The sequence below is a fragment of the Cannabis sativa genome, chromosome 7, assembly GCF_029168945.1.
Source record: "Cannabis sativa cultivar Pink pepper isolate KNU-18-1 chromosome 7, ASM2916894v1, whole genome shotgun sequence".
Taxonomy (NCBI): domain Eukaryota; kingdom Viridiplantae; phylum Streptophyta; class Magnoliopsida; order Rosales; family Cannabaceae; genus Cannabis; species Cannabis sativa.
Genome location: NC_083607.1, coordinates 7034130 through 7059088, shown reverse-complemented (window position 1 = coordinate 7059088; position 24959 = coordinate 7034130). Strand labels below are relative to the sequence as shown.

General features: G+C 32.4%; 1 protein-coding gene across 2 annotated transcripts; it reads right to left on the bottom strand.

Moving 5' to 3' along the window:
* Positions 1 to 21863: 21863 nt before the first annotated feature.
* On the bottom strand, positions 21864 to 23556 carry LOC115698197 (uncharacterized). Of its 2 annotated transcripts, XM_030625387.2 has the most exons (4): positions 23227 to 23553; positions 23001 to 23133; positions 22763 to 22877; positions 21864 to 22139 (listed from the first exon to the last, which is right to left on the bottom strand). In XM_030625387.2, exons 1-4 carry the CDS (start codon positions 23355 to 23357, stop codon positions 22084 to 22086), a joined length of 435 nt encoding a protein of 144 aa, XP_030481247.1. In that variant the 5' UTR covers positions 23358 to 23553; the 3' UTR covers positions 21864 to 22083. The 2 variants fall into 2 exon arrangements, with proteins under 2 accessions (XP_030481247.1, XP_060957773.1); XM_061101790.1 differs by having other exon boundaries at positions 21864 to 22877; positions 23227 to 23556.
* Positions 23557 to 24959: the final 1403 nt, after the last annotated feature.

The window sequence follows — 24959 nt, the reverse complement described above, 5'->3', positions numbered from 1 at the left end:
AAAGTGACCCACAAAAAGTCACCTCAGTAAATGACAAATATGCCACTTTATTCAAAAAAAAAAAAAAAGGATGCAAGTTGCATAGGAAAGCACTTAAGGGAATACATGTTTAAGTTCTGATGAGATTTTTTTTTAGGCTGATTTAAGACCACATAAGCTTAGTCTCTCTTAGCCCCCACACTTTTTTGGCTTCTTTATTTTTTTTTTTTTTGAAAATATTCTGATTCCCTTCTCTTATTAAGACATTATAGATTATAGCCCATGCCTCACTCTTTACTTGCTTATAATAGAATTTGGTTGCATAGTAGCACAAATTATTGATTGGAAAGAAAATTAAAGTGAGTTGAGTTGTTTGTTTGTTTTCAAGTGGTTTTGTTCTGGTCCATATTATAGAATATAATCTCTTTTGTTGTGGGGGCTTATTTTTTTATTCACCTCACCTCACCACCCACAGAAAAAAAAAATTAAAAAATAAAATAAAATAAAAAGTAATTTTTAAAAAAGGAAGAAAGTGGAATAGATATTTAAATCCCTTGAACTATCAACCCAACTATATAAAAAATGTAACTTGTGCAAATTTCGTATGCAAACAAATGAAACATGTTTTAATGTGCAATTTGGTCAAGAAGAGAGAAAAGTGTATTTATCTATATCACTATGCAAGCATTGGCTTTTGCATCAACTATTTATTATTATTATTATTATTATGACAATGTGGTTGTTGGGAAATAGCAGTACACAGTGATTGATTATATATATATATATATATATATATGAGCTGTGAGTGTGATGTGTTTGATTTACATATACAATTTTAGGGTGCAGTTCCTTGTCATTTCCTCATTTTATTGGCTCAAATATTTAAAATATACATTTTCTGCCATCTGCTTTTTATAAGCTATAGCCCTTTTAATTCATTTTCATATCTATATTTATGCTCAGAATTTCATAGTTTATGTCAATTTCTCCTTAATTTGGAAATTAAAGAAAATAAAGGGTACATTCTTTTCTTTCTTTCCATTAAAAACAGTATCTAAAATATAGCTAGTCAGAGAACTTTTCAGGGTAAACTTGAGGATGAACTACTTACTAATTACTCTTTTAGTACTACATTTGCTCATATAATTTCTTCCCATATAAATATATATCGAAAGGTCAGATTGGTAAATATATATAATATGTCAATGGAGAATATCCAAAAGATTGCTCTTTTACAAAAAGTATAGAACATATTAGAGATGATGACCTATTATGGAGATTGAATGAAGTCTTTGTAATCCATTCAGAGAGAGACAACCACTTATATATATATTTTTTTGTATGTAGATATGTCTCATAATACTATATAATAAATGAGCTAATTAATTCTATTAGAAAAGTGAAGTCATTTACAACTAAGATAATTGGTAGAGTATCTTCTTAGTAGTGATGTATAACTTTAAGCCAATTAAATGAATAATAAATGAGATTTCTATCTCAACACATACAAATTACTTGCATAGTAATATTATTACGATTACGTACGTGAAAAATTATGATTAATACGCATTTTCCCTCTAAATTGATCTTAATAGAATTTGAAACATTTTCAATTTTAATCCAATGTGAAAAGTTTGACAATGAAAGATGTAGGTAGTACAAGTTTAGTTTTAACGCAATGCTTTTACTAATTGTGTGGAAGGAGACATTGAACATAATAATAAAAAATATATATGTGTGTATATGTATATATATTCATATATATCATCATAACATGTTGAAACTAAAGTAGAAATCATAATTATTGCATCTGAAAAAAAAAAAATAATGTACATGAAATGAAACTTATAATTATGTTTTATATTTATGAAATTTTTAGAAGTGAATCAATGTGATTAATTAGATCACAATTTACTTACAATACCGGTAATATCAGCTTTATTGTTGTATATTTTTGGGAAAAAAATATAAATTTTATTATGTCTGCAAATTAATTTAAATTCTTTGCTGAGAAATATGATCAAGGTTACAGGTTGGATATTGGTTGCTCTGTGTTAAATAAAAATAAATAAAAAGAATTGAATTAAACGAATTAAACGAATTAAACGCACACCAACTTGTAATCTTATTACATATATTAAAATCTTTTGAGAAAAATATATAATTATATATATATATATATATTTGTAAGGTAAATAGCGGGTTACATGTATATATATTTATAATTTTTACAAGTGAAACTCTATTTTTTTTTTTTTTTTAGTGTACATATTTTATTATCTGATACTGTAACTTCTTGGCTTTGGAATTAGCTAAGAGAGAAGATTATAAGTTTATCATGTTAGAAACTTAGAATTAATATTGTGGACTAATATAATTATAAGCTTAATACCATAAACAAAATCATTAACTATGTGCTCAATATTTGTTCATAACCATAATGAGATGGCTGATAAATTAATTATGTATTAGATAGGGGTGTTCATCCGATCCAATCCGTACTTTTTTGGTCAAACAACATCCAATCCGCACTAAGTGCGGATTTCATATTTTGGATCCAATCCGATCCGCATAAGAGTTTAAATCCAATCCAATCCAATCCGCAATAGTGCGGATTAGATTGGTTATTTTGGATCGGTTATTTTTTTAATAATAAATTATTTAATATTTCATAGAAAAAAAATTAGAAAAAGACTATTGTTTCTTAATCTCCAATAATAATCTATTTCTATCTCTATTTATATACAAATCAAACCAATATACATTTATATATATATATATTTATATATCAATATATATGTACTTATCTTTAGATTTACACTAAAATATATATGTATCTCTTACTAAAATAAATAAGCTAGTATACATATATTTAAATTTATGTGTATGTGTCTATGTGAATAAAAATTATTTTTCTTGTGTTTTTTATTATAAAATAAATAAAATGCACCAACTCAATATATTACTAAAAAAGATTAAAAAATTAGAAGTTTGTGTCTTTTTTTGATTAATATATATTATATATTATAATTTTTTAAAAATATATATAATTAAGTGCGGATTGGATTGGATCGGTTACTTTTTGAGGTCAAACAACATCCAATCCGCACAAATGCATATTTTGGATTTTTCAATCCAATCCAATCCGCACAAGTGCGGATATCCGCATTTTGCGGATTGGATTGGATTGGATCGTGCGGATTGGATTGGATCGGATACTTTGTGAACACCCCTAGTATTAGAGACACGTGAGAGCACCCTTTATATTATAATTGACCCATTAAATTATAGTATACCATAAAAAGACCACTTAAGCCCTATTAGTGAGTAACCCCTTAGGGTTATAAGGGTATGAGAAGTATTTATATATATGTTATTGATGGTAGAGTGGTTTTGAGGTGTATGGTAATAAGAAAATAGGGGATTGCTCCACATTGTGGCTCTAAGAGTTTGGGTTCAATCTTGAGAACTTGTTGGTGATTCTTGTTTGAGGCATTAAAGCAAAATTACTCATATGGATGGATTGGGAGGTATGTGTATTTATGAATTTGATGCTCTAAATAAATATTGATCTTGGTTGATAATTATGAGTAATAAAGATTAGTAAATTAATGTATTTTTGTTAGCTCATAATCTGTAGAAAGTTTAACAATTGGTATCAAGAGCCAAATTATTAATTTTAGAGCTCAAATTTTTCATAAACTCTTTTTTATTCAAATCTGAAATTTGTGATAATTATTTTCGGATTAATGTGTTAATGTTGTATAAATATGAGTTCTATGATTTTAAATGTGTTCATATATATATTTTGGGAACTATTTTTTTTATATTTTTCATGGAGGTACATAGAAGCTTAACAATGGAGGAACCCATTTAAGATTTACCATTTTTTGGTATATCATTTTGTGTTTTTTGAATGAAATGGGTGTTGGAAAATAATAGAGGGTTGAAAATGGAACAAAACCCCTCAAATGGCGTCGGATTTGGTGGCCGGAGGTGGTATATCCATCCGGGTCACGAACCGGGTCGCGCCGATCCGGCTTGCAGACCCGCGGACCCGTGTGTGGGTTTTTTGGTGACAGGGACGACAAAAAACGACATGTCGTTTGCCACTGTCGGGCAAAAACGACATGTTGTATGCCCCTCGGTTCAGCCCCCACGAGCTAAAAACGACGTGTCGTTTTATCGGGCTCTGGTTGTCGTTCGCGTTGAACGACATGTCGTTTCCAAAAAACGACGTCTCGTACTAGCGGAGGCTCATCCCTTTGCAGTGAAAAACGACGGGTCGTTTTTCATAAACAACACGTCGTACGTCAGATTAAAAAAAAATGAGGAAAAAGGCAGGAGCGTGGGGGCACGTGCAGGGTCATTTTGGACCATTTTTCACCAATTTTTTTTTTTCATTTTTAGCATTCTATCATTCCCACATCTTTATTTTATGCATAATATTAATTCATGAATTTATTCATAATCTTAGTTATTAATATTATCTTGTTAGGCATAAATTAATGTTTATTTAAACAATTAGTGCTTATTTTCTTACCTATCGTTAGATTAAGTATGGAAAATTATTTGGTAATGAGGAACATTTAAATATTAATTTATTTAAATATTGTATCTTCCTCCCATATAAGATTAAGATCCTTATATATAATTAATTATCCTATCGATAATAATTGTTTGCTAAGGATGCTTAATATGGTGAAGAAAATTTTATTAAATATTATGAATCACAATTTATCTATCCTTTCGATAGTAAATTAATGTATTTGATTATAATATGTAATAGATTGTTCTTACCTGTGTATGAGTTCTATTTTATTAATTTTGTCTAAGAACTCTAGCATACATGATGATCATTTGTTATTTTGCGATCATTTATTTATGAGAGAAAGAGCACAAATGACATGATTTTGTTATAACTGTTGGAAATTATTTTACCAGGATCTTAGATCTACTCACAAGTATGTTGATTAACACCCTAAATATGAACTTTCTAAAACGATGAAATAAACACATATAAAGTTTAGGAAACCTTACATTGGGTGCAGCGGAATAATATGACTCCTTCCGTTCAGATATCTAGCCCTTGATTCCTTTCAGTAGCAGAGCATTATCAATATCTGAACCTGGATCTCTTTCTCTGATTCTTTAGTGCTGAAACTCCTTCTTGCTGAAAGTCTTTCTTCACGATCTTCCTCACTATGATTGAGGTATCACTTGCTGTGTGTGGGCACTACTCTAACACTAAGAATTTCGAAATCTTTAGGAAGAAGAGAGAGAGGGAGTGGTCGGCCAAAGATTGGGAGAGAGAGAGGCTCAGCTTTTTCTGAATGAAAAGTGTGAAATTAGTGTTAATTTCCTGAAGCCTTTACTATCTATTTATAGCATTCCACTAGGGTTAGGTTTGAATTATTTGGCATTAAAATAATGAAAATATCAGAGGTAAAACCCTAAAAAAGTGGCCGGCCATGCAATGTGGATTCGGGCCTCACTTTTTGCAATTTTGCAGTTTTATCTTTTCTGCATCTGATTTTCTCAAAAACGCTAATTTTCTAATTCAACCATTTAAATACCAATTCTAACTATTTAATAACTATAAATAATTATTAAATAATATTGTCATTTATCATATTTATTAATTGAACCATACAAATTATCATAATTAACAAATATGCCCCTAAAACTCTTTCAGCAATAGTGTAGCCTACAAAGGAAAGTTGACTGCCAAGGTTAGATAAAGTAAGTCAGACAAATGTGCAGATGTGTTAGAGCTTATCCATACTGATATTTGTGGGCCTTTTGTTCCACCTGCTATGTGTGGTTATAAATACTTTATCACCTTCATCGATGATTTTTCCCGATATGGCCATGTTGAGCTCATTCGTGAAAAATCTGAATCTTTAGATGCTTTTAAGATTTTCAAGACGAATGTTGAGCTTCAAAAGGAAAAGAAAATTAAAGCTGTCAATTCTGATAGAGGTGGTGAGTATTATGGGCGTTATGATGAAACTGGAAGGAACCCCAGGCCTTTTGCCAAATACTTGCAAGAATGTGGCATTGATGCAAGATATACAATGCCAGGGACACCCCAGCAAAATGGAATTGCTGAAAGAAGGAATCACACACTTCTTGACATGGTACGTTGTATGTTGATTCATTCTAGCTTGCCAGAATTTTTGTGGGGTGAGGCATTAAGGACTGCTGCTTATATCTTGAATCAAGTACTAGCAAATCTGTCCCAAAGACACCATACGAGTTGTGGTCAGGCAAGAAACCGAGTTTGCGTCATTTTCATGTTTGGGGATGTAAAGCTGAGGTAAGGCCCTATAATCCACAATCTAAGAAGCTTGATCCGAAGACTATTAGTGGCTACTTTGTAGGCTACACTATTGGTTCGAGGGGTTGTAGATTCTATTGTCCTTCTCACACCACCAGGGTGATAGAATCAGATAGAGCTGTCTATTTTGAAGATGAATTTGGTTCAAGTCAAGGGTCAAGAGAAACTGTGTTTAGGGAAGAACGTATTTATATCCCTGTACCAGTTGCTTCCGCTTCCGCTTCCGCTCCTACTATTGATCCTGTGATTGAACAAATTCCAACAGAAGCTCATGAAGAACCTCAGAATCATATGCAAGATGAAAATCCTGATATTGAGGGTGATGAAGTTGTATTGAGAAGATCAGAGAGAGCTCGCAAACCTGCTATTCATGATGACTACCTTGTTTATTTGCAAGAACATGATTATGATGTGGGAGACGCTTCTGAACCAGTTACCTACCAAGAAGCCATGAGGAGTCCTCAATCTAAGTTATGGTTGAATGCAATGACAGATGAGTCAAGTTCCATGTCCCGAAACAAAGTATGGAATTTAGTTCTCCTACCGGAAGGTTGCAGACCCATTGGGTGCAAATGTGTTTACAAGATTAAATATGATTCAAGTGGGCAGCCAGTAAAGTATAAGGCTAGACTTGTTGCTAAAGGATATCGCCAGAGAGAAGGTATTGATTTCAAAGAAACATTCTCACCTGTCTCGACCAAAGATTCTTTGCGAATCATCTTGGCTATAGTTGCTCATTTTGATTTGGAACTTGAACAAATGGATGTAAAAACTGCCTTTCTAAATGGAGATTTGTATGAAGATATCTACATGACTCAACCTGTTGGTTTTGAGGAGCCTGGTAAGGAGCATATGGTTTGTTGGAATTTATTTTACCAGGATCTTAGATCTACTCACAAGTATGTTTATTAACACCCTAAATATGAACTTTCTAAAACGATGAAATAAACACGTATAAAGTTTAAGAAACCTTACATTGGGTGCAGCGGAATTAAATGACTCCTTCCGTTCAGATCTCTAACCCTTGTATCCTTTCTGTAGCAGAGTATTATCAAGGTCTGAACCTGGATCTCTTTCTCTGAATCCTTGATGTTGAAACTCCTTTGCTGTTGATCTTTCTTCACGATCTTCCTCACTATGATTGAGGTATTGCTTGTTGTGTGTGGGCACTACTCTAATCACTAAGGTAATTTCGAAATTCTAAGGAAGAAGAGAGAGAGAGGGTGGCGACCAAGGTAGAGAGAGAAAGGCTCAGGTTTTCTGATTCAGAAGTGTAATTTTCCTGAAGCCTTCACTACCTATTTATAGCATTCCACTAGGGTTAGGTTTGAATTATTTGGCATTAAAATAATGAAAATATCAGTTTAAAATGCCTACAAAAGTGGCCGGCCATGGCTTGATGGATTTGGGCCTTGCTTTTTGCAATTTCGCAATTTTAACACTTTTGTATCTGATTTTCTCAAAAATGCCAATTTCCTAATTCAACCATTTAAATGCCAATTCTAATTATTTAATAACTATAAATAATTATTAAATAATATTATCATTTATCATATTTATTAATTGAACCATACAAAGTATCATAATTAACAAATATGCCCCTAACAACTCTTTCTTTACAATTCCGCCCTTACTTAGTGAAAATTTCACAAATAGACAGTCTAATTTGTGAATTATAATTGATTAATCAAAACCAATTACATGAGTCTTACAAACAATATTATCTCAACTAGTGCGGGGACCATGGGTCTATATAACCGAGCTTCCAATAAGTAGATCAAGAATTTAGCACTAAAATTCACTAACTTATTAATTCTTCGTTGAATCCACGCATAGAACTTAGAATTGCACTCTTAGTATATAGAATGCTCTATAAGTTCCACCATATAGACGCATCATTAGTTATCCATTGTTATAATCCTAATGTGATCAATGATCCTCTATATGAATGATCTACACTGTAAAGGGATTAGATTACCGTAACACCCTACTATGTATTTTATCCTTAAAACACTTGACCCCGTATAAATGGTATTTCAGCTTATGTTAAATGAGTACTCCACCATTTATGTTCATTTGGTCAAGCTCGAAGGAGATCATCCTTTGCTTACTATTCGCCAGATAGAAGCTATAGATTCCATGTTTATGCTAGCGCTCCCACTCAATTGCACTACCGTGTTCCCAAAATGTACGTATCACCCTGACCTAAAAGTAGGCTTAACTAACAAATCAAAGAACACGAATAGCCTTTCAAGATTGAGCCTAATCATAATAGGATTAAGAACATTTGATCTAGGATCAACTTGGCGATATTGACTTGAATAGATTTTACGGTAAGTTTTATTAAATCTAAGTCAAAGTTCAATATCGGTCCCTTCCGATGCATACTCCATGCATCCAACCTGAGCTTTACTTTAACCAATGTTCTGGAAAGAACATAGCATTTGCAAGTAAACTCTTGTTGTAGATTATCATATCAGTAAAACCCTGTGTCTGATAAATCTAGGAAACTTTATTCACATAGTCATGTTTACTTTCCAAAGTGATGACAACACAATAAACAGGATCAAGTATGTGAAAAGGGTTTAAGATGAATTTATAAATCAAATAGACAAGCAATTGATAAAGTGAACCAAAACATACACAAATGAATGAGAAATACTTCTGTTTCTTTATTGATGTTGAATAAAATAGATTACATTGAAATGGAGTTTTATTTAGGGCATAAAACCCAACAAACTCCCACTTGCACTAATATAAAACTAATTAGTACATATCAATTAATCCTAAATTCTGACGGTGCTTTTCAAATGTTGTCACGGCCAAGACTTTGGTAAATGGATCAGCTAGGTTGTCCTCTGTGTCAACTTTCTCAACTAGTACATCCCCTCTTGCCACGTATTCTCTGATAATGTGATACTTCCTTTCAATGGGTTTGCTTATCTTGTGGCTTCGAGGTTCTTTACTGTTTGCTATTGCTCCATTGTTATCACAAAGTAGGACCAGAGGCTTTTCCATTCCAGGAACGACGCCTATACTGGTGAAGAACTTTCTTAGCCAGACAAGTTCTTTAGCAAATTTCGCAGCCTATGTATTCAGCTTCCATAGTTGAGTCCGATATCGCAGTTTGTTTTGCACTTCTCCAAACCACTGCTCCACCCCCAAGAGTAAACACCATCCCAGATGTAGATTTCCTGTCTTCAAGACTTGCTTGGAAATCTGAATCAGTGTAGCCTATGGGATTTAAAGCACCACCCTTGTAGACTAACACAAGATTCCTTGTACTCTTCAAGTATTTCAGAATATACTTAACTGCATTCCAATGTTCATGTCCTGGATTAGACTGATACCTGCTCACAATTCCAACTGCATAGCAGATGTCAGGTCTAGTGCATAGCATTGCATACATTAGACTTCCAACTGCAGAGGCATAGGGAATTTTCGCCATGTCCTCTATCTGCGAGGATCGGGCGGAGATCGTTCCTTAGATAGACGAATACCATATCTAGAAGGCATGTTTTCCCCATTGGTGTTGTTCATGGAGAATCTCTCTAAGACTTTGTCTATGTAGGTTGTTTGAGAGAGAGCAAGAGATTTGTTCTTCCGGTTTCTAATAATCTGAATACCAAGAACATAGGCTGCTTCACCCAAATCTTTCATATCGAATTGAGTGTTGAGCCATTCCTTGATGAGAGTCATTTTCTTGACATTGTTTCCAATAATCAAAATGTCATCAACATAAAGGACCAGGAATACTACTACTTGATCTTCCTTGAGTTGGTAAACACAAGGTTCATCTTCATTCTGAAGAAAGCCGTAGGTCTTGATGATTTCATCAAACCTTTTGTTCCATGAGCGAGAAGCTTGCTTAAGTCCATAGATAGACCTATTTAATTTGCAAACTTTCTTTCCCTGCCCAGGAAGAACATAACCTTCTGGTTGCTCCATATAGATGGTTTCTTCAAGTACCCCATTAAGGAAGGCAGTCTTGACATCCATTTGCCAGATTTCATAATCGAAAGCAGCAGCTATGGAGAGAAGAATTCTGATGGATTTGAGCATGGCAACAAGACTAAAAGTTTCCTCATAGTCCACGCCTTCTCTTTGGGTATAACCCTTGGCTACAAGTCTAGCTTTAAAAGTTTCGACTTCACCTCCAACTCCTCTTTTCTTCTTGTAAACCCACTTGCATCCTATCAGATGAGAGTCGTCAGGTGCGTCTACATATTCCCAGACTTTGTTCTTTTTCATGGAATCCATTTCTGAATCCATGCCGGCCGACCATCGCTTCCGTTGCGGACTAGCCATTGCCTGTTTATAGGTTAATGGATCGTCATCAATACCATCACCTACGACCATATTAATTTCACCATCCAAGCCATAACGAGCAGGTTTTGTTGAAACCCTCCCACTACGACGAGGTGTGGTGATCTTCTGAACAGAAACTTTAGTAGTAGATTTCTCAGTTTGTTCAACTGAGGGAGTGGGATTGTCTTCTTCACGAGTGGAAGAAGACGAAACATTGGAAGGGCTTATATCTGATAGCAATTCCTCTAGAACAACTTTACTTTTCGGTTTGTAGTCTTTAATATAGTTCTCTTCAAGGAAAGTAGCATTTGTAGAAACAAACACTTTGTTATCCTTGTGACTATAAAATAGTCCACCCCTAGTCTTTTTAGAATTTCCGACAAATATGCATACTTCAGTACGTGATTCAAGTTTGCCTTCTTTCTTTCTTAAGACATGAGCAGGGCACCTTCAAATTCTGTAATGGCGTAAACTAGGTGTACGACCATTCCAAAGTTCGACGGGTGTCTTAGGGACTGCTTTAGATGGAACAACATTTAAAATGTCATTTGCCATCTGTATAGCATATCCCCAAAAGGACGTAGACAGAGTTGAATAACTCAGCATAGACCTAACCATTTCCAAAAGAGTGCGATTTCTTCTTTCTGCAACTCCATTTTGTTGTGGAGTGCTTGGGGCAGTGTATTTGGATTCAATTCCAAGTTCAATTAAATGATCTTTGAACTGCACATCCATATATTCTCCACCCCTATCAGTTCGCAAGATCTTTAATGATTTACCTAATTGGTTTTGGGCCAAAGCATGAAACTCCTGAAACTTTTCAAACGTTTCAGATTTCTTTTGCATTAGGTAAAGAAAACTATATCTAGAGAAATCGTCAATGAAAGTGACAAAATACTCATAACCACCTCGGGCTTTGACATTCAAATGTCCGCAGACATCGGAATGCACTAACCCTAGAGGGATTTTGGCACGCTCTCCCTTTGCAGAGAAAGAACGTTTAGTCATTTTTCCTTCTAGGCAGGACTCGCATAGTGGCAGTTCACCTAAGACGAAATTTTTCAATGGACCGCCTTTGGTTAGCCTATTGAGTCTATCAAAGCCTATATGACCTAAACTTAAATGCCATAGATATGTTTGATCATCATTATCAATCTCTTTTCTTTTGAGGTTTCTAGGTCCAGCTACACTGAAAAGTTCACTATTAAGTGAGATTTGAGTATTCGGTCTTAAAACATAAAGCCCTTGTTCCATTATAGCAACACATATTTGAAATCCATTACGAGAAATTATACAATTTGTACTCGAAAAATTCAATATATAATATTGTGTTTGCAAACATGAGACACTAATCAAGTTTCTACTAAAGTTTGGAATAAATAAAAAAATTTCTAAAATTAAAAATCTTTGTTATAACTTGATGCGGGCTTTTCCTCTAGCTTTGACCGATACTAATTCGCCATTGCCAACTTTAAGCTTTAACTCTCCTGGAAGCAGATTTTCCCAAGTTTCAAGCAACTGCAGTGAAGAACATACATGGTTAGTAGACCCATAATCAACAATCCAGACGGATTTGTCGTTCTCTAAAACACATGATTCAAAGACAAAAGCATTACCTTCGTTTGAATCTTTTAGAAGCCTGGGACATCGTTCTTCATGATGTCCCTTTTCATTACAATTCGAACATAGAAGATCATGTCTGATAATTGTACTTGAAGTAGCAGTTTTGCTAGATCCTTCATACCTAGTCCTTTTCCTTCGATTATGGATTGCAAACCCAAGGGAACCCATTGCAATCAAATTCCGTTCATGGGCTCGTAATTCTGCTTCGAGCTTGTCCATGTCGGAGGAGTTAGAATTGTTGATCATGTAAGAGATAACAAATTCATTATACTCCGGAGGAAGACTATTAAGGATGAGTTGGACCCATTGTTCTCTTGATAAATCAATTCATAGTAGATTTGCCTTTTGGAACTTCAGATTCATCATCAACAGGTGCGAGTTTATGCAACTACCAGGATGCATTATCACACTATAGAGTTCTTTTGCTAAGATATTAACTAGGAGAGGATCGGGGTGAGGGTTATTCATAATGACACTACAACACATCAATAAAATAGAAGTAAGGTTTTTGGCTCATAAATTCATACACAGTTCAGAAAATAATAAGTAATGACATATGTTATAGAAATACTAAATCTAACATAGTTTATTTTTCAAGGTATTTCAACAAACTGATACAGTGTCTCGTTTAGGCGAGAGTCAAAGCATCATCCATTGAATAGAGTTGTCAGCTCATCTAAAATGATAACCATTCTAGCAACCTTTTATTCGATCAAGATTAGAATTCAGCGTTGTCCCGTTTAGGCGAGAGTCAAGACAATTCTATCTTATGATCTTCCACCATTGTTTCATAATTTGCAAGTCAAGTATGGTCGCCACTATTAGGGTGATCCATACCATACAAAACACTTACAAACTACTTATCATTCGAGATTAAACGGTGCGAAATTGCTGATGAATATTCCTCCATTAGGGAGGATTACTCACTAAAACAAGCGCGGTGTAAAACCCACAATGGAGATCGAATGTCTCTTAATTAAAAGCTCATTATTTAAAAATATTATATGTATTTTGTATAATCATTTTAATTCGATATTATAATAATGAAAAATTACAAACTAAAGTTGGTTTAAATAAAAAATCAACTTTAATTAGTTTTCAATTATTATTTAATTTGAAAAATAAATTCAAATAAATATCGAACAAATTCCATAATATAATAATGAAAAATTACAAATCAAAATTGGTTTAAATAAAAAATCAACTTTAATTAATTTTTATTTATTAATTAAATTCGAAAAATAAATTCGAATAATAAATGGAACAAATTTGAAAATATCTTGTTTAAGTTGTTTTAGAAGAATCTAAAAAAAATCAACTTAAATATCTTTCAAATCAGATTTAATTAGATTAAAATTAAGTTGTAACCACTTAATTTGAAGATATTCCATTTTAAGTTAATATTCGAAAACATATTAACTCATAAAAAATATCTAAAATATTCCATTTTAAGTTAATATTCGAAAAGATATTAACTTAAAAAATATCTAAAGAATCTTAATAACCAATGCCTAAAATTCCTCAACTTAATTTTTGAAATTTTAAATCCAAAAGATATTCAGATTTAAGTTGGTTAGTTGTAGATAACTAAATATCAACTTAAATAGGAATATTTAATGAAAAATTTAAATTAAGCTTCAGAAAGAATCTAGATGGTTATAATTCTATATTTAATTAAATTCAAGAAAATACATATAGTTTAGCTTAGAATATAAAATTCTTTAAACTATGGTTTTCTTAAATTAATTTCAAAATAAATGAAATTAATTATGTTGCTAATCAATTTTATTAGGTTAAACTAATTTCATTAACCTAGTACAGTTATTCAAATCAGGCAAATGAGCCTTCACAATTGGGGTGGTTCATGTGAGGGGGTGCTGGGTTCAGTATGTCGTACCCACTACTATGGCTCCCAACTCTCACACAAGGCCCAAAAGAGAGGAATTTAACCTTAAAATGAACAACTGTTATTAATTGACTAAGCCCAAAAACTAAATGGGCCTAAATAAAACTATCAAGAACTATGTCATTTTATTTAGCAACAGCAACCTATATGCATCTATAATGAAATTAAACACATAGGCTCACACAGGCACACTTTGGATGGGTCCTATCATGTTGCTAGGTCATACACAGATGAAAGAAGATTGTAAATATACCTGTTACAAATTATTAACTTGACCAAGGGAGCCATGAGTTAAAATCAGATCATTGGATCTGTCAACAAGTTAACCATGGCTATTTGCAATCAAGCAATAATAGGTTTTGAAAACTTTCACATAAGCTTAAACACATACTCCTGCAACAAGGTTAGCTGCATAATTGGATGTAGGATTTATTTAATTTTAAATTAAATAATTAATTTCGAAATAATTAATTAAATAAATAAAATATTTTCGAAAATTTAAAAAAAAAATTGAAAAATTCGAAAATTTAAAAAAAATTTAAATTTAAAATTAAACCTACAATTTTGAAAAATTACGTTTCAACCAACCTAAATCTCATTTCAAAATTTGTTAACTACTTTTAAAATTTAAATGTTATTTTTTAAATAAAAATTAAATAAAAAATTAAAAAAGATAAATGAATATCTTTTTCAGATTTTTAAATGTAATTTGAATAAATAAAATAACAAAATTTAAAAGTTAGCAAAATATCTTACATCTTTTAAAAATTACATGATTATAATTATCTTATTTTAAATTTAAATAAGGTCAAATTATTTAAAAAAAATTAATTTAAAATATTTAAAATCTAACCTTAAATTTAAAAATAAGATAAGATATAATCAAATTTAAAAATAAGATAGATTATTAAGCAAATAAGATAGATACTAACTATTTTTAAATTCAAATTACACTAATATCTTGAATTAAATTTAAAAAATATTAAATTAATTCATAATGATAATTAGAATTGAATTAGGAATAGTAATAGTATAAATACAGAACTACACAAAAAATCGGAAGTTAATTCCATGAAAAAGCATGAAAAAATGAAGAAAAACAAAAAAATTGCGAGCTGTACGGACGGGATGCTGTGCATACCCGTCCGCGCGCGCATGGGGAGTGCATGGGGCTGAAAACTCGGCGCTGGTGGGTTCTGGCAGGATTTCCGCGCGCGAACGAGGGTTTCAGCTCAACCCCGATTTTTTCGAAACTTCAAAACATCATAACTAATTCAAATTAAATCGAAATTGAGTTGTGTAAAAAAGTAACTTGCTTAATTTTTTCCATACTATCCAATAAAAATAATTCCAGAAACAGATATTCAATTATTTTTTACGAAAATTCACAAACACCAATCAATCATCAAATAACACTCAATACAACATGATACCATCCAAAAACAAACAAACAATCGTTTTAAAAGTCCAAATTTCTTGCAAGTAAATCAATTACCATGGCTCTGAGGCCAGTTGTTGGAATTTATTTTACCATGATCTTAGATCTACTCACAAGTATGTTTATTAACACCCTAAATATGAACTTTCTAAAACGATGAAATAAACACGTATAAAGTTTAAGAAACCTTACATTGGGTGCAGCGGAATTAAATGACTCCTTCCGTTCAGATCTCTAACCCTTGTATCCTTTCTGTAGCAGAGTATTATCAAGGTCTGAACCTGGATCTCTTTCTCTGAATCCTTGATGCTGAAACTCCTTTGCTGATGATCTTTCTTCACGATCTTCCTCACTATGATTTAGGTATTGCTTGCTGTGTGTGGGCACTACTCTAATCACTAAGGTAATTTTGAAATTCTAAGGAAGAAGAGAGAGAGAGGGTGGCGGCCAAGGTAGAGAGAGAAAGGCTCAGGTTTTCTGATTCAGAAGTGTAATTTTCCTGAAGCCTTCACTACCTATTTATAGCATTCCACTAGTGTTAGGTTTGAATTATTTGGCATTAAAATAATGAAAATATCAGTTTAAAATGCCTACAAAAGTGGCCGGCCATGGCTTGATGAATTTGGGCCTTGCTTTTTGTAATTTTGCAATTTTAACACTTTTGTATCTAATTTTCTCAAAAATGTCAATTTCCTAATTCAACCATTTAAATGTAAATTCTAATTATTTAATAACTATAAATAATTATTAAATAATATTGTCATTTATCATATTTATTAATTGAACCATACAAAGTATCATAATTAACAAATATGCCCCTAATAACTCTTTCTTTACAATTTCGCCCTTACTTAGTGAAAATTTCACAAATAGACATAGTCTAATTTGTGAATTATAATTGATTAATCAAAACCAATTACATGAGTCTTACAAACAATATTATTTCAACTAGTGCGGGGACCATGGGTCTATATAACCAAGCTTCCAATAAGTAGATCAAGAATTTAGCACTAAAATTCACTAACTTATTAATTCTTCGTTGAATCCACACATAGAACTTAGAATTGCACTCTCAGTATATAGAATGCTCTATATGTTCCACCATATAGACGCATCATTAGTTATCCATTGTTATAATCCTAATGTGATCAATGATCCTCTATATGAATGATCTACACTGTAAAGGGATTAGATTACCGTAACACCCTACTATGTATTTTATCCTTAAAACACTTGACCCCGTATAAATGATATTTCAGCTTATGTGAAATGAGTACTCCACCATTTATGTTCGTTTGGTCAAGCTCAAAGGAGATCATCCTTTGCTTACTATTCGCCAGATAGAAGCTATAGATTCCATATTTATGCTAGCGCTCCCACTCAATTGCACTACCGTGTTCCCAAAATGTACGTATCACCCTGACCTAAAAGTAGGCTTAACTAACAAATCAAAGAACACGAATAGCCTTTCAAGATTGAGCCTAATCATAACAGGATTAAGAACATTTGATCTAGGATCAACTTGGCGATATTGACTTGAATAGATTTTACGGTAAGTTTTATTAAATCTAAGTCAAAGTTCAATATCGGTCCCTTCCGATGCATACTCCATGCATCCAACCTGAGCTTTACTTTAACCAATGTTCTGAAAAGAACATAGCATTTGCAAGTAAACTCTTGTTGTAGATTATCATATCAGTAAAACCCGGTGTCTAATAAATCTAGGAAACTTTATTCACATAGTCATGTTTACTTTCCAAAGTGATGACAACACAATAAACAGGATCAAGTATGTGAAAAGGGTTTAAGATGAATTTATAAATCAAATAGACAAGCAATTATTAAAGTGAACCAAAACATACACAAATGAATGAGAAATACTTCTGTTTCTTTATTGATGTTGAATAAAATAGATTACATTGAAATGGAGTTTTATTTAGGGCATAAAACCCAACATGGTTTGCAAGCTCAATAAGTCTATTTATGGACTTAAACAAGCATCAAGACAGTGGTATCTCAAGTTGGATGAAGTTGTCACTGCAAATGGTTTCATGGAGAATAAAGCTGATCGATGTATATATATGAAGGTCAGTGGGAGCAACTTCATCTTCATGGTACTGTATGTTGATGATATTTTGCTTGCTTCTAATGATAAAAATCTATTGTCTGAGACAAAGCAATTGTTATCTGACCATTTTGATATGAAAGATCTTGGTGAGGCTTCATATGTACCTGGGATACAGATCCTTCGGGATAGAACTAAAGGTATTCTTAGGTTGTCTCAGAGAACTTACATTGATCGGATTTTGAAAAGATTCAATATGCATACTTGTTCACCTGGAAAGGCGCCAATAGTGAAAGGTGATAAATTCTCAAAGGGCCAATGTCCACAAAATGACAAAGAGAGAGATGAAATGAAAGTGGTTCCTTATGCGTCAGTTGTGGGTAGCCTGATGTACGCTCAAGTATGTACACTTCCTGACATTGCTTTTGTTGTTGGCGTGTTGGGTAGATACTTGAGTGATCCTGGACTTAGCCATTGGAAAGCGGCTAAGAAGGTCATGCGGTATCTTCAGGGTACCAAGAATTATGTGTTGACCTATCGGCGAGCTGACACTCTTGATATAGTTGGGTTTAGTAACGCCGATTGTGCAGGATGCGTGGATGATAAGAAATCCACATCAGGCTACATTTTAATGATGGCTGGAGGAGCTATTTCGTGGATAAGTGTCAAACAGACACTCACAGCATCCTCAACAATGGAGGCAGAGTATATGGCGTGTTATGAGGCTACTTGTCAAGCAATATGGCTGCGGAACTTCTCGAGACCGCTGAAATTGTATTGTGATAATTCCGCACCAGTAGCTTTCTCTAGAAATGTTAGAAGTACTTCCCGTTCTAAACACATTGACATAAAGTACTATTTTGTTAAAGAGAAAGTTACAGAGTCTCTTATTTCCATTGAATACACGCCTAGCACTGGCATGTTAGCAGACCCACTAACGAAAGGCTTATCCATATGTGTATTTTTGGAGAATGTTGCTCGAATGGGATTGTTAGGAGCCTAGTTGTTGAGCTCAGTGGGAGTTTTTCTATTATGTATTGAACATGCTAGTATCTTGTATGGAATGCTTATGATTTGCGTTTTTGAACATGCATAATGATATTGTAGTCACTTCTAGTTATTGTTGACATATACATGCATATATGTGTTGTTTATTGAAGTGACAGGTACAAATGGAGATGAATGCACATAGTCTCAATTTTTGTTGTACCTCATGCATGTTTGGTTTGATTGTTAATGATTGTTATTGAATTAAAATGTCTTCAAGGTCAATTCATACATAATATATATATCCCGTCGATATGATACTATGTATGTTTTTTAATTGGTTACTTTATGTGTGGTAGACAATGTTATGGTGATTAATTATATTGTCCAAGTGGGAGAATGTTAGAATTAATATTGTGGACTAATATAATCATAAGCTTAATACCATAAACACAATCATTAACTATGTGCCCAATATTTGTTCATAACCATAATGGGATGGTTGATAAATTAATTTATGTATTAGAGGCACATGAGAGCACCCTTTATATTATAATTGGCCCATTAAATTATAGTATACCATAAAAGGACCACTTAAGCCCTATTAGTGAGTAACCCCTTAGGGTTATAAGGGTATGAGATGCATTTATATATATGTTATTGATGGTAGAGTGGTTTTGAGGTGTATGGTAATAAGAAAATAGGGGATTGCTCCACATTGTGGCTCTAAGGGTTTGGGTTCAATCTTGAGAACTTGTTGGTGATTCTTGTTGGAGGCATTAAAGCAAAATGACTCGTGTGGATGGATTGGGATGTATGTGTATTTATGAATTTGATGCTCTAAATAAATATTGATCTTGGTTGATGATTATGAGTAATAAAGATTACTAAATTAATGTATTTTTGTTAGCTCAGGTAGAAAGTTTAACATATCAATGTAGAAAGTGACTGTAAGGAAATAATCAATTATTTGAATGGAGTGGACTCTAGCTAGTTGGAAAGTTGTAAACTATTCCTTAGTTTGTAAGAGGATTTTTTTTATTTTTTTTTTATCAGTTGTTTATTTTGTAATATCTTAAGAACATGCAATTTTATGACTCATAATGTGACTAAGTGAGCCTTTACTCACAATCAATTTGATCGTGTGATATTGTCGTCCATTCTTAAGAACATATTTTATAATGACCATATGATGTAATCGTTGATTTATATATAAATGCTTTATTTCAAAAAAAAAAAAAAAAAAAAAAGAATTCACGAAAAGAATAAATAAAAAAGACCTAATTGGTATGTAGATTTTTACACAGTATTATCTTTGGCACAATTTTAACATTTATATGGTTATACATATATATTTTCAATTTTACAGTTTTTTATTTTTCTTATTATAATTTAATAGTGTACTATAAAAAGAACATAGAAAATAACAAGATAACAAGAAAACAAAAATAAAAAATAAAAAAAAAAATAAAAAATAACATAAATAACATAAATCTAATATGAATAGCAAGATAATAACATGAAAACAATATGAAATATTTGTCTCTATTTTTTGAAAAACTTGTAAGTCATAAAGGAAAGAATTCTTTTGGTTAAAACTCTTTGTAACCCTTAGTTTTTTTTTTTTTTTTTTTTTTTTTTTTGAGTTTTTACACCACATACTGATAATTCTAACTTTTTTATTATTTTTTACTGTGGGGTAGAATTTTTTTCAAAATTACTATGTAAGTTTTATACTATGTACTGTGTTAAATTTTCACAATTGTTTTTTTAGTTGTTTTACTGTTGTATTAATTGTTCTATTTTATTATTTTACGGTTATTTTATAAAAAGACATTATTTTTGTAAAAAAATTCTGTGAGTAAAATTATAAACTTTTACTTAAAATCCAATTTTTTTGTAAAAACCACTTTTTTTGGTTAAATATGAAGTAGTTCCTTTTTTATGGGAAATTTACATGATATACTAACTTTTGCTATTTTTTTACAAAAATACTGCCAGGCGGTATTTTTTACATTTTTACTGTGTTTTTTTATAAGTTTCATACTGCTGTATACTGTATTAAGTTTTTACTTGTATTTTTTAGTTGTTCTACTGTTGTTTTGAGTTGTTCTGTTTTGTGTTCAACTGGTGTTTTATAAAAACACAGTATTTTTTGAAAACTTTTTGGTGTGACAGTATTTTTGTAAAAGTTAATCCAAATTTTTGTAAGTTTCCCCTTTTTTATTTAGATATAGAACTGGGCTTTATTAGAAAGCCGTGAAGGAATTCAGACCACGTTTTACATGGAAAATCGTGGCCCAGATACTTTAAGGCCGTGGAAGGTCAGTCATAGCCCAAATATTTTTGGTCCGTGTGTATGGAGTTTTGGAAATTATGAACAGAAAGTTTTCAGTTGTACAGACAGAATGCATAGCAATTTTTGTGGTTGTGGATTGGATTACCTTTTCAGGATTGGATATAAATGTTGTTGAATCTAATTGCTTAGTATCTGCTTAACATTCTTATTTCAATGATTTTGGTTCATTATTAGAGGATATAACAAGCTTATTTTCTAAGGCCAAGACAGTGCACATGCTCTTCAAATGGATGAATAACTTGTTTGGTTAGATGACTCTATTAATTGGTTTTCAATATCATTGCTTGAAAAAAGAAAAAATGAGAAAAAAGAAATACTCATTTGTCTCTTTGCATCAAAAAGAAAAAAAAAAATAATCATTAATCTACCTCTTTTGCTACCAACACTCAAAGTTGTCATTCTTGAACAAGAACAAAATCATCATAGAAATCTCGTTTAAAAAGTCGAGCTCCGATCTTTGCAACTCATTCCAACATCATTCATCTTTGGCTCAACTTTGTTATTTTTCTAGGCACTTGTATTTTTGCATTTGTTGTTCGTTTTATTGAAGATGAATAACCAAACCAATCTAAAAACTAAAATGCCTCTGGTTTTGTTCATGATTCTGTGTTAGAGTTTCATTCTTTATAAAAGGCACCATGTCCAAGCATTTGATATACTGTTGTTTGGTTGATAGTCTTTTAAATTTAATATGATACATAAGTATTTTGGTACTAAATTACACCACATATATTCCTTATAACTGAACCATGAATGTGTCATTTAAAATGAAAAATGTGTAACCCAACAGAAAGGAAGCTCCCTTGTTTTCTGAAATCAATAATCCTCAAGAACCCCAATATAAGAAACTCAAAGATATATGGAATGGAAAGCTGGTTCAGATTAACTAGCCAAACAGGCAGCCTCACCATTAAACTTTTACCAAAATGTCACATTCAGCAATGGTGCCAAAGGATAAAGTATCTTTAAACATAAAATACACAAATCTATGAAGTATATGACAATTAAACAAAGCTAAAACCTATTATGTTTCTTTTATAGGAAAGAACCAACATGCTCATTGTGGTACCTGGTTCGGTTAAGCCACCTCATTTGTACCATCTTCAGCCAATTCTTTTTGCTTTACTTGTTCCTCTGCAAAACAAACACAAATATGTAGCTGGTGAATTGGATGCAAAACACAGAATCTGACTTATAATAATAACATTGTTCCACTAACAATACCATCAATGCAAGTTACATTTCACTCATTTAAGAAATTGATAGGAATTACCTACACTATTCAAACACACACAGGCAGACAAAAATGGAAGAAGAAACTGTGGAAGTTTGCATTGCTATGTATAAAAATTCAAAAAGAAAAAACTACACTTGTCCTCATGCTACATCCAACCAATTCCCTCATCACCATTCCCAAAACACACCTGACCTGTGCTTGTGACTCCAAGGATATCTAAGTGCATAATAAGTAGTATTGATGGGGTTAGGAGTTAGGGGGTCTATCAGAAATTTGTGTTAAGAGCAAAACAGGTTTCATAAATTCTTTCATCACACCCAAGTAGTTTATGCAAGGAACACTCAAGTGACAATAAGAAACAAGGCTCAGAAAGAATATGCGAAAGTGAACTATGTATAAGCGATATTCAACAATCCTTCACAATCAAAGGAAATCAAAACAGCAAAAACCAGAATATTGATTTACAAAACCCAATATTGATTTATAAGGAATGGAAAGGAAAGGAAAGGAAAGTACATACCCATGAGAGTATAAATTGCCTTCTGGGTTCGTTTTTCAAGCTTATCAAGCTTTTTTTGCACATCCCTTCTGAGATCCCAATTAGGTTTTTTAGGAGCTATATTGACAAATGGGTCCTGAAAATTAAACAAGAATTAGGGTCCATAAACAAGAAGATAACTAAAATTACAAACACAGTATCAGTATCAGTATCATTATCATTATCATATGCATTCATTGTTATTAATAATCATATATACCTCTTTCTTCTCAGATGGTGGAGGCTCCGCTGCAACAGGGTCTTCAAATTTCGGAAGAACGGGAGGGGCAACCTTGGCCTCTTGAAGCTTCTTATCATGAGGAACATAATTTCGAAATTTCATGTTAAGATTCCTGCATTAATTCAAACGAAAGTAAATAAAAAAGAAAAATTGATTGAAAGAGAAATGAGTTGGGAAGGGATATGAATAGTAGAGTACTACTGACGTTTCTTTATTGGTTTGATTGTCATCTTCTTCTGGGGTATTTGAGAGCTCTTGTGAAGCTTTGAGGGCTTTCAGCCTCTCTCGACGTTCGGCCACAGCTTTGTCGACGGAATCATCATTTTCAGTAGTCATGTTTAGATATAGTTCCCAAGTCCAGAATCAGTCTAGGGTTTACGAATGAAGATAGTCTTTAAAGTAAAGTTAATGTATATGAAAAGAAGAAGAAGGAAGGAGTTCCAGATCTGAAAGTGGGCTAGCGGTCCTTAAGGTCGGAGGGTGCCTCCATGAGCGGCTTCAAGCTGCAATACCTTCGTGTATGAACGGATTTATTAGTTTAATTCTATAAATACTTAAATAAATAATTTAATTTAATTTAATTTTTAACTTAATAATATTTTTTTTTAATAAAAAAGAAGATTTATTAATTAATAAACTCGTTCAAAATAATAGAACGCACTTTGGCAATGAGCCAACTTGTTTACAGATCGTTTAACAAAACATAACTTAACAAAAGATAAAACATCTTGAACAATAAGACCAAACTGTGAGGACATATAAATATTACTTTGGACTGCTTGGACACACACCAAACTATCAGTTTCTAACACTACATTGTCCCAGGGATAAGTTGCAATCCAACTCAAAGCTTTTTTGATGCCTATGATCTCAGCAATTTTGGATTGGACATACCCAATCTTTCCTTTCTTGAAAGCTTCTACCATGGTTCCATGATCATCTCGAGCTACACAGCCCACTCCAAACCGCCCCTCTTGTTCAAATAATATTTAAATTATAATTATTTGAGTTAAATTTAAATATTAAGCTACATTTTTTTTTAATAATCCTATTTGTTTCTTTGCAAAATTTCTCTATCTCTAGTTTTTTTTTTTTTTTTTTTGAAACACTAGTTTTTTTCTTCTTAAACTATATGACCTCTCTAATACCCATTTTAACTAAATAATCTTATTCTAAAATTAATTAAAAAAGGGATAAAAAACCAGGATATATGTTAGTGAAATAAAAACTCTTATAAAAAAGGGATAAAAAACCTTTATTGATCTCAATTTTTATGTAAAAATCTGAATTAAATGTCAAAAAATAAAATAATAAAATATAAAAATAATCAGACTTAAAATCTTATTATCAATCTATTATTTTATAATATTTATACATATGTTTTTCAAATAAAAAAATCCATTACTTTATAATTTTTTCCGTAACATGTACAAACCAGTACAATAAAACCCAAAATAATTACTACAATAAAAACCACAAACACTCAACAACCACGAACCAGCGTCAAAAATTACCATAAACCACCGTCGATGCCACAAACTAAGAAGCACCATGGTTAACGAACTGCCACAAACCTCTAACCTCTGCCCACCTAAGAAAACAAAATATACGAAGAGAGAAATTGGTTTTTCCAAAAAAATTAAAATAAAGAACATGATGGAACGATACCTGGATGTTTTGAAGGCTGTGGAGCTCAGATCCAAACTTCGTTGGTCGTCCGTCACGGGAAAAAAGTCACTGGGCTGCTTGATGAAGATAGAAGTGGAGAGGAAGGATAATGAACGACGAAAGGGAGAGAACATGTGTGAGAAAAATATATTAGATCTAAAATAAAACCCCTAAACGGGTTAAAAAGATTAGGGAAAACCTTTTATCCTGGTTTTTTGTTAAAATCCGGGATAAAAGGGTTTCCCCTTTACCCAGTTTGGCTCCAACAAA

Bases quoted from the DNA above. Each gene is read 5' to 3' on its own strand.
- LOC115698197 (XM_061101790.1), bottom strand. From the start codon at position 23,357: ATGACTACTGAAAATGATGATTCCGTCGACAAAGCTGTGGCCGAACGT. The intron at 23,134-23,226 runs GTCAGTAGTACT...GAATTAATGCAG, and splicing joins AATCAAACCAATAAAGAAAC to GAATCTTAACATGAAATTTC. The intron at 22,878-23,000 runs GTATATATGATT...TTTAATTTTCAG, and splicing joins CACCATCTGAGAAGAAAGAG to GACCCATTTGTCAATATAGC.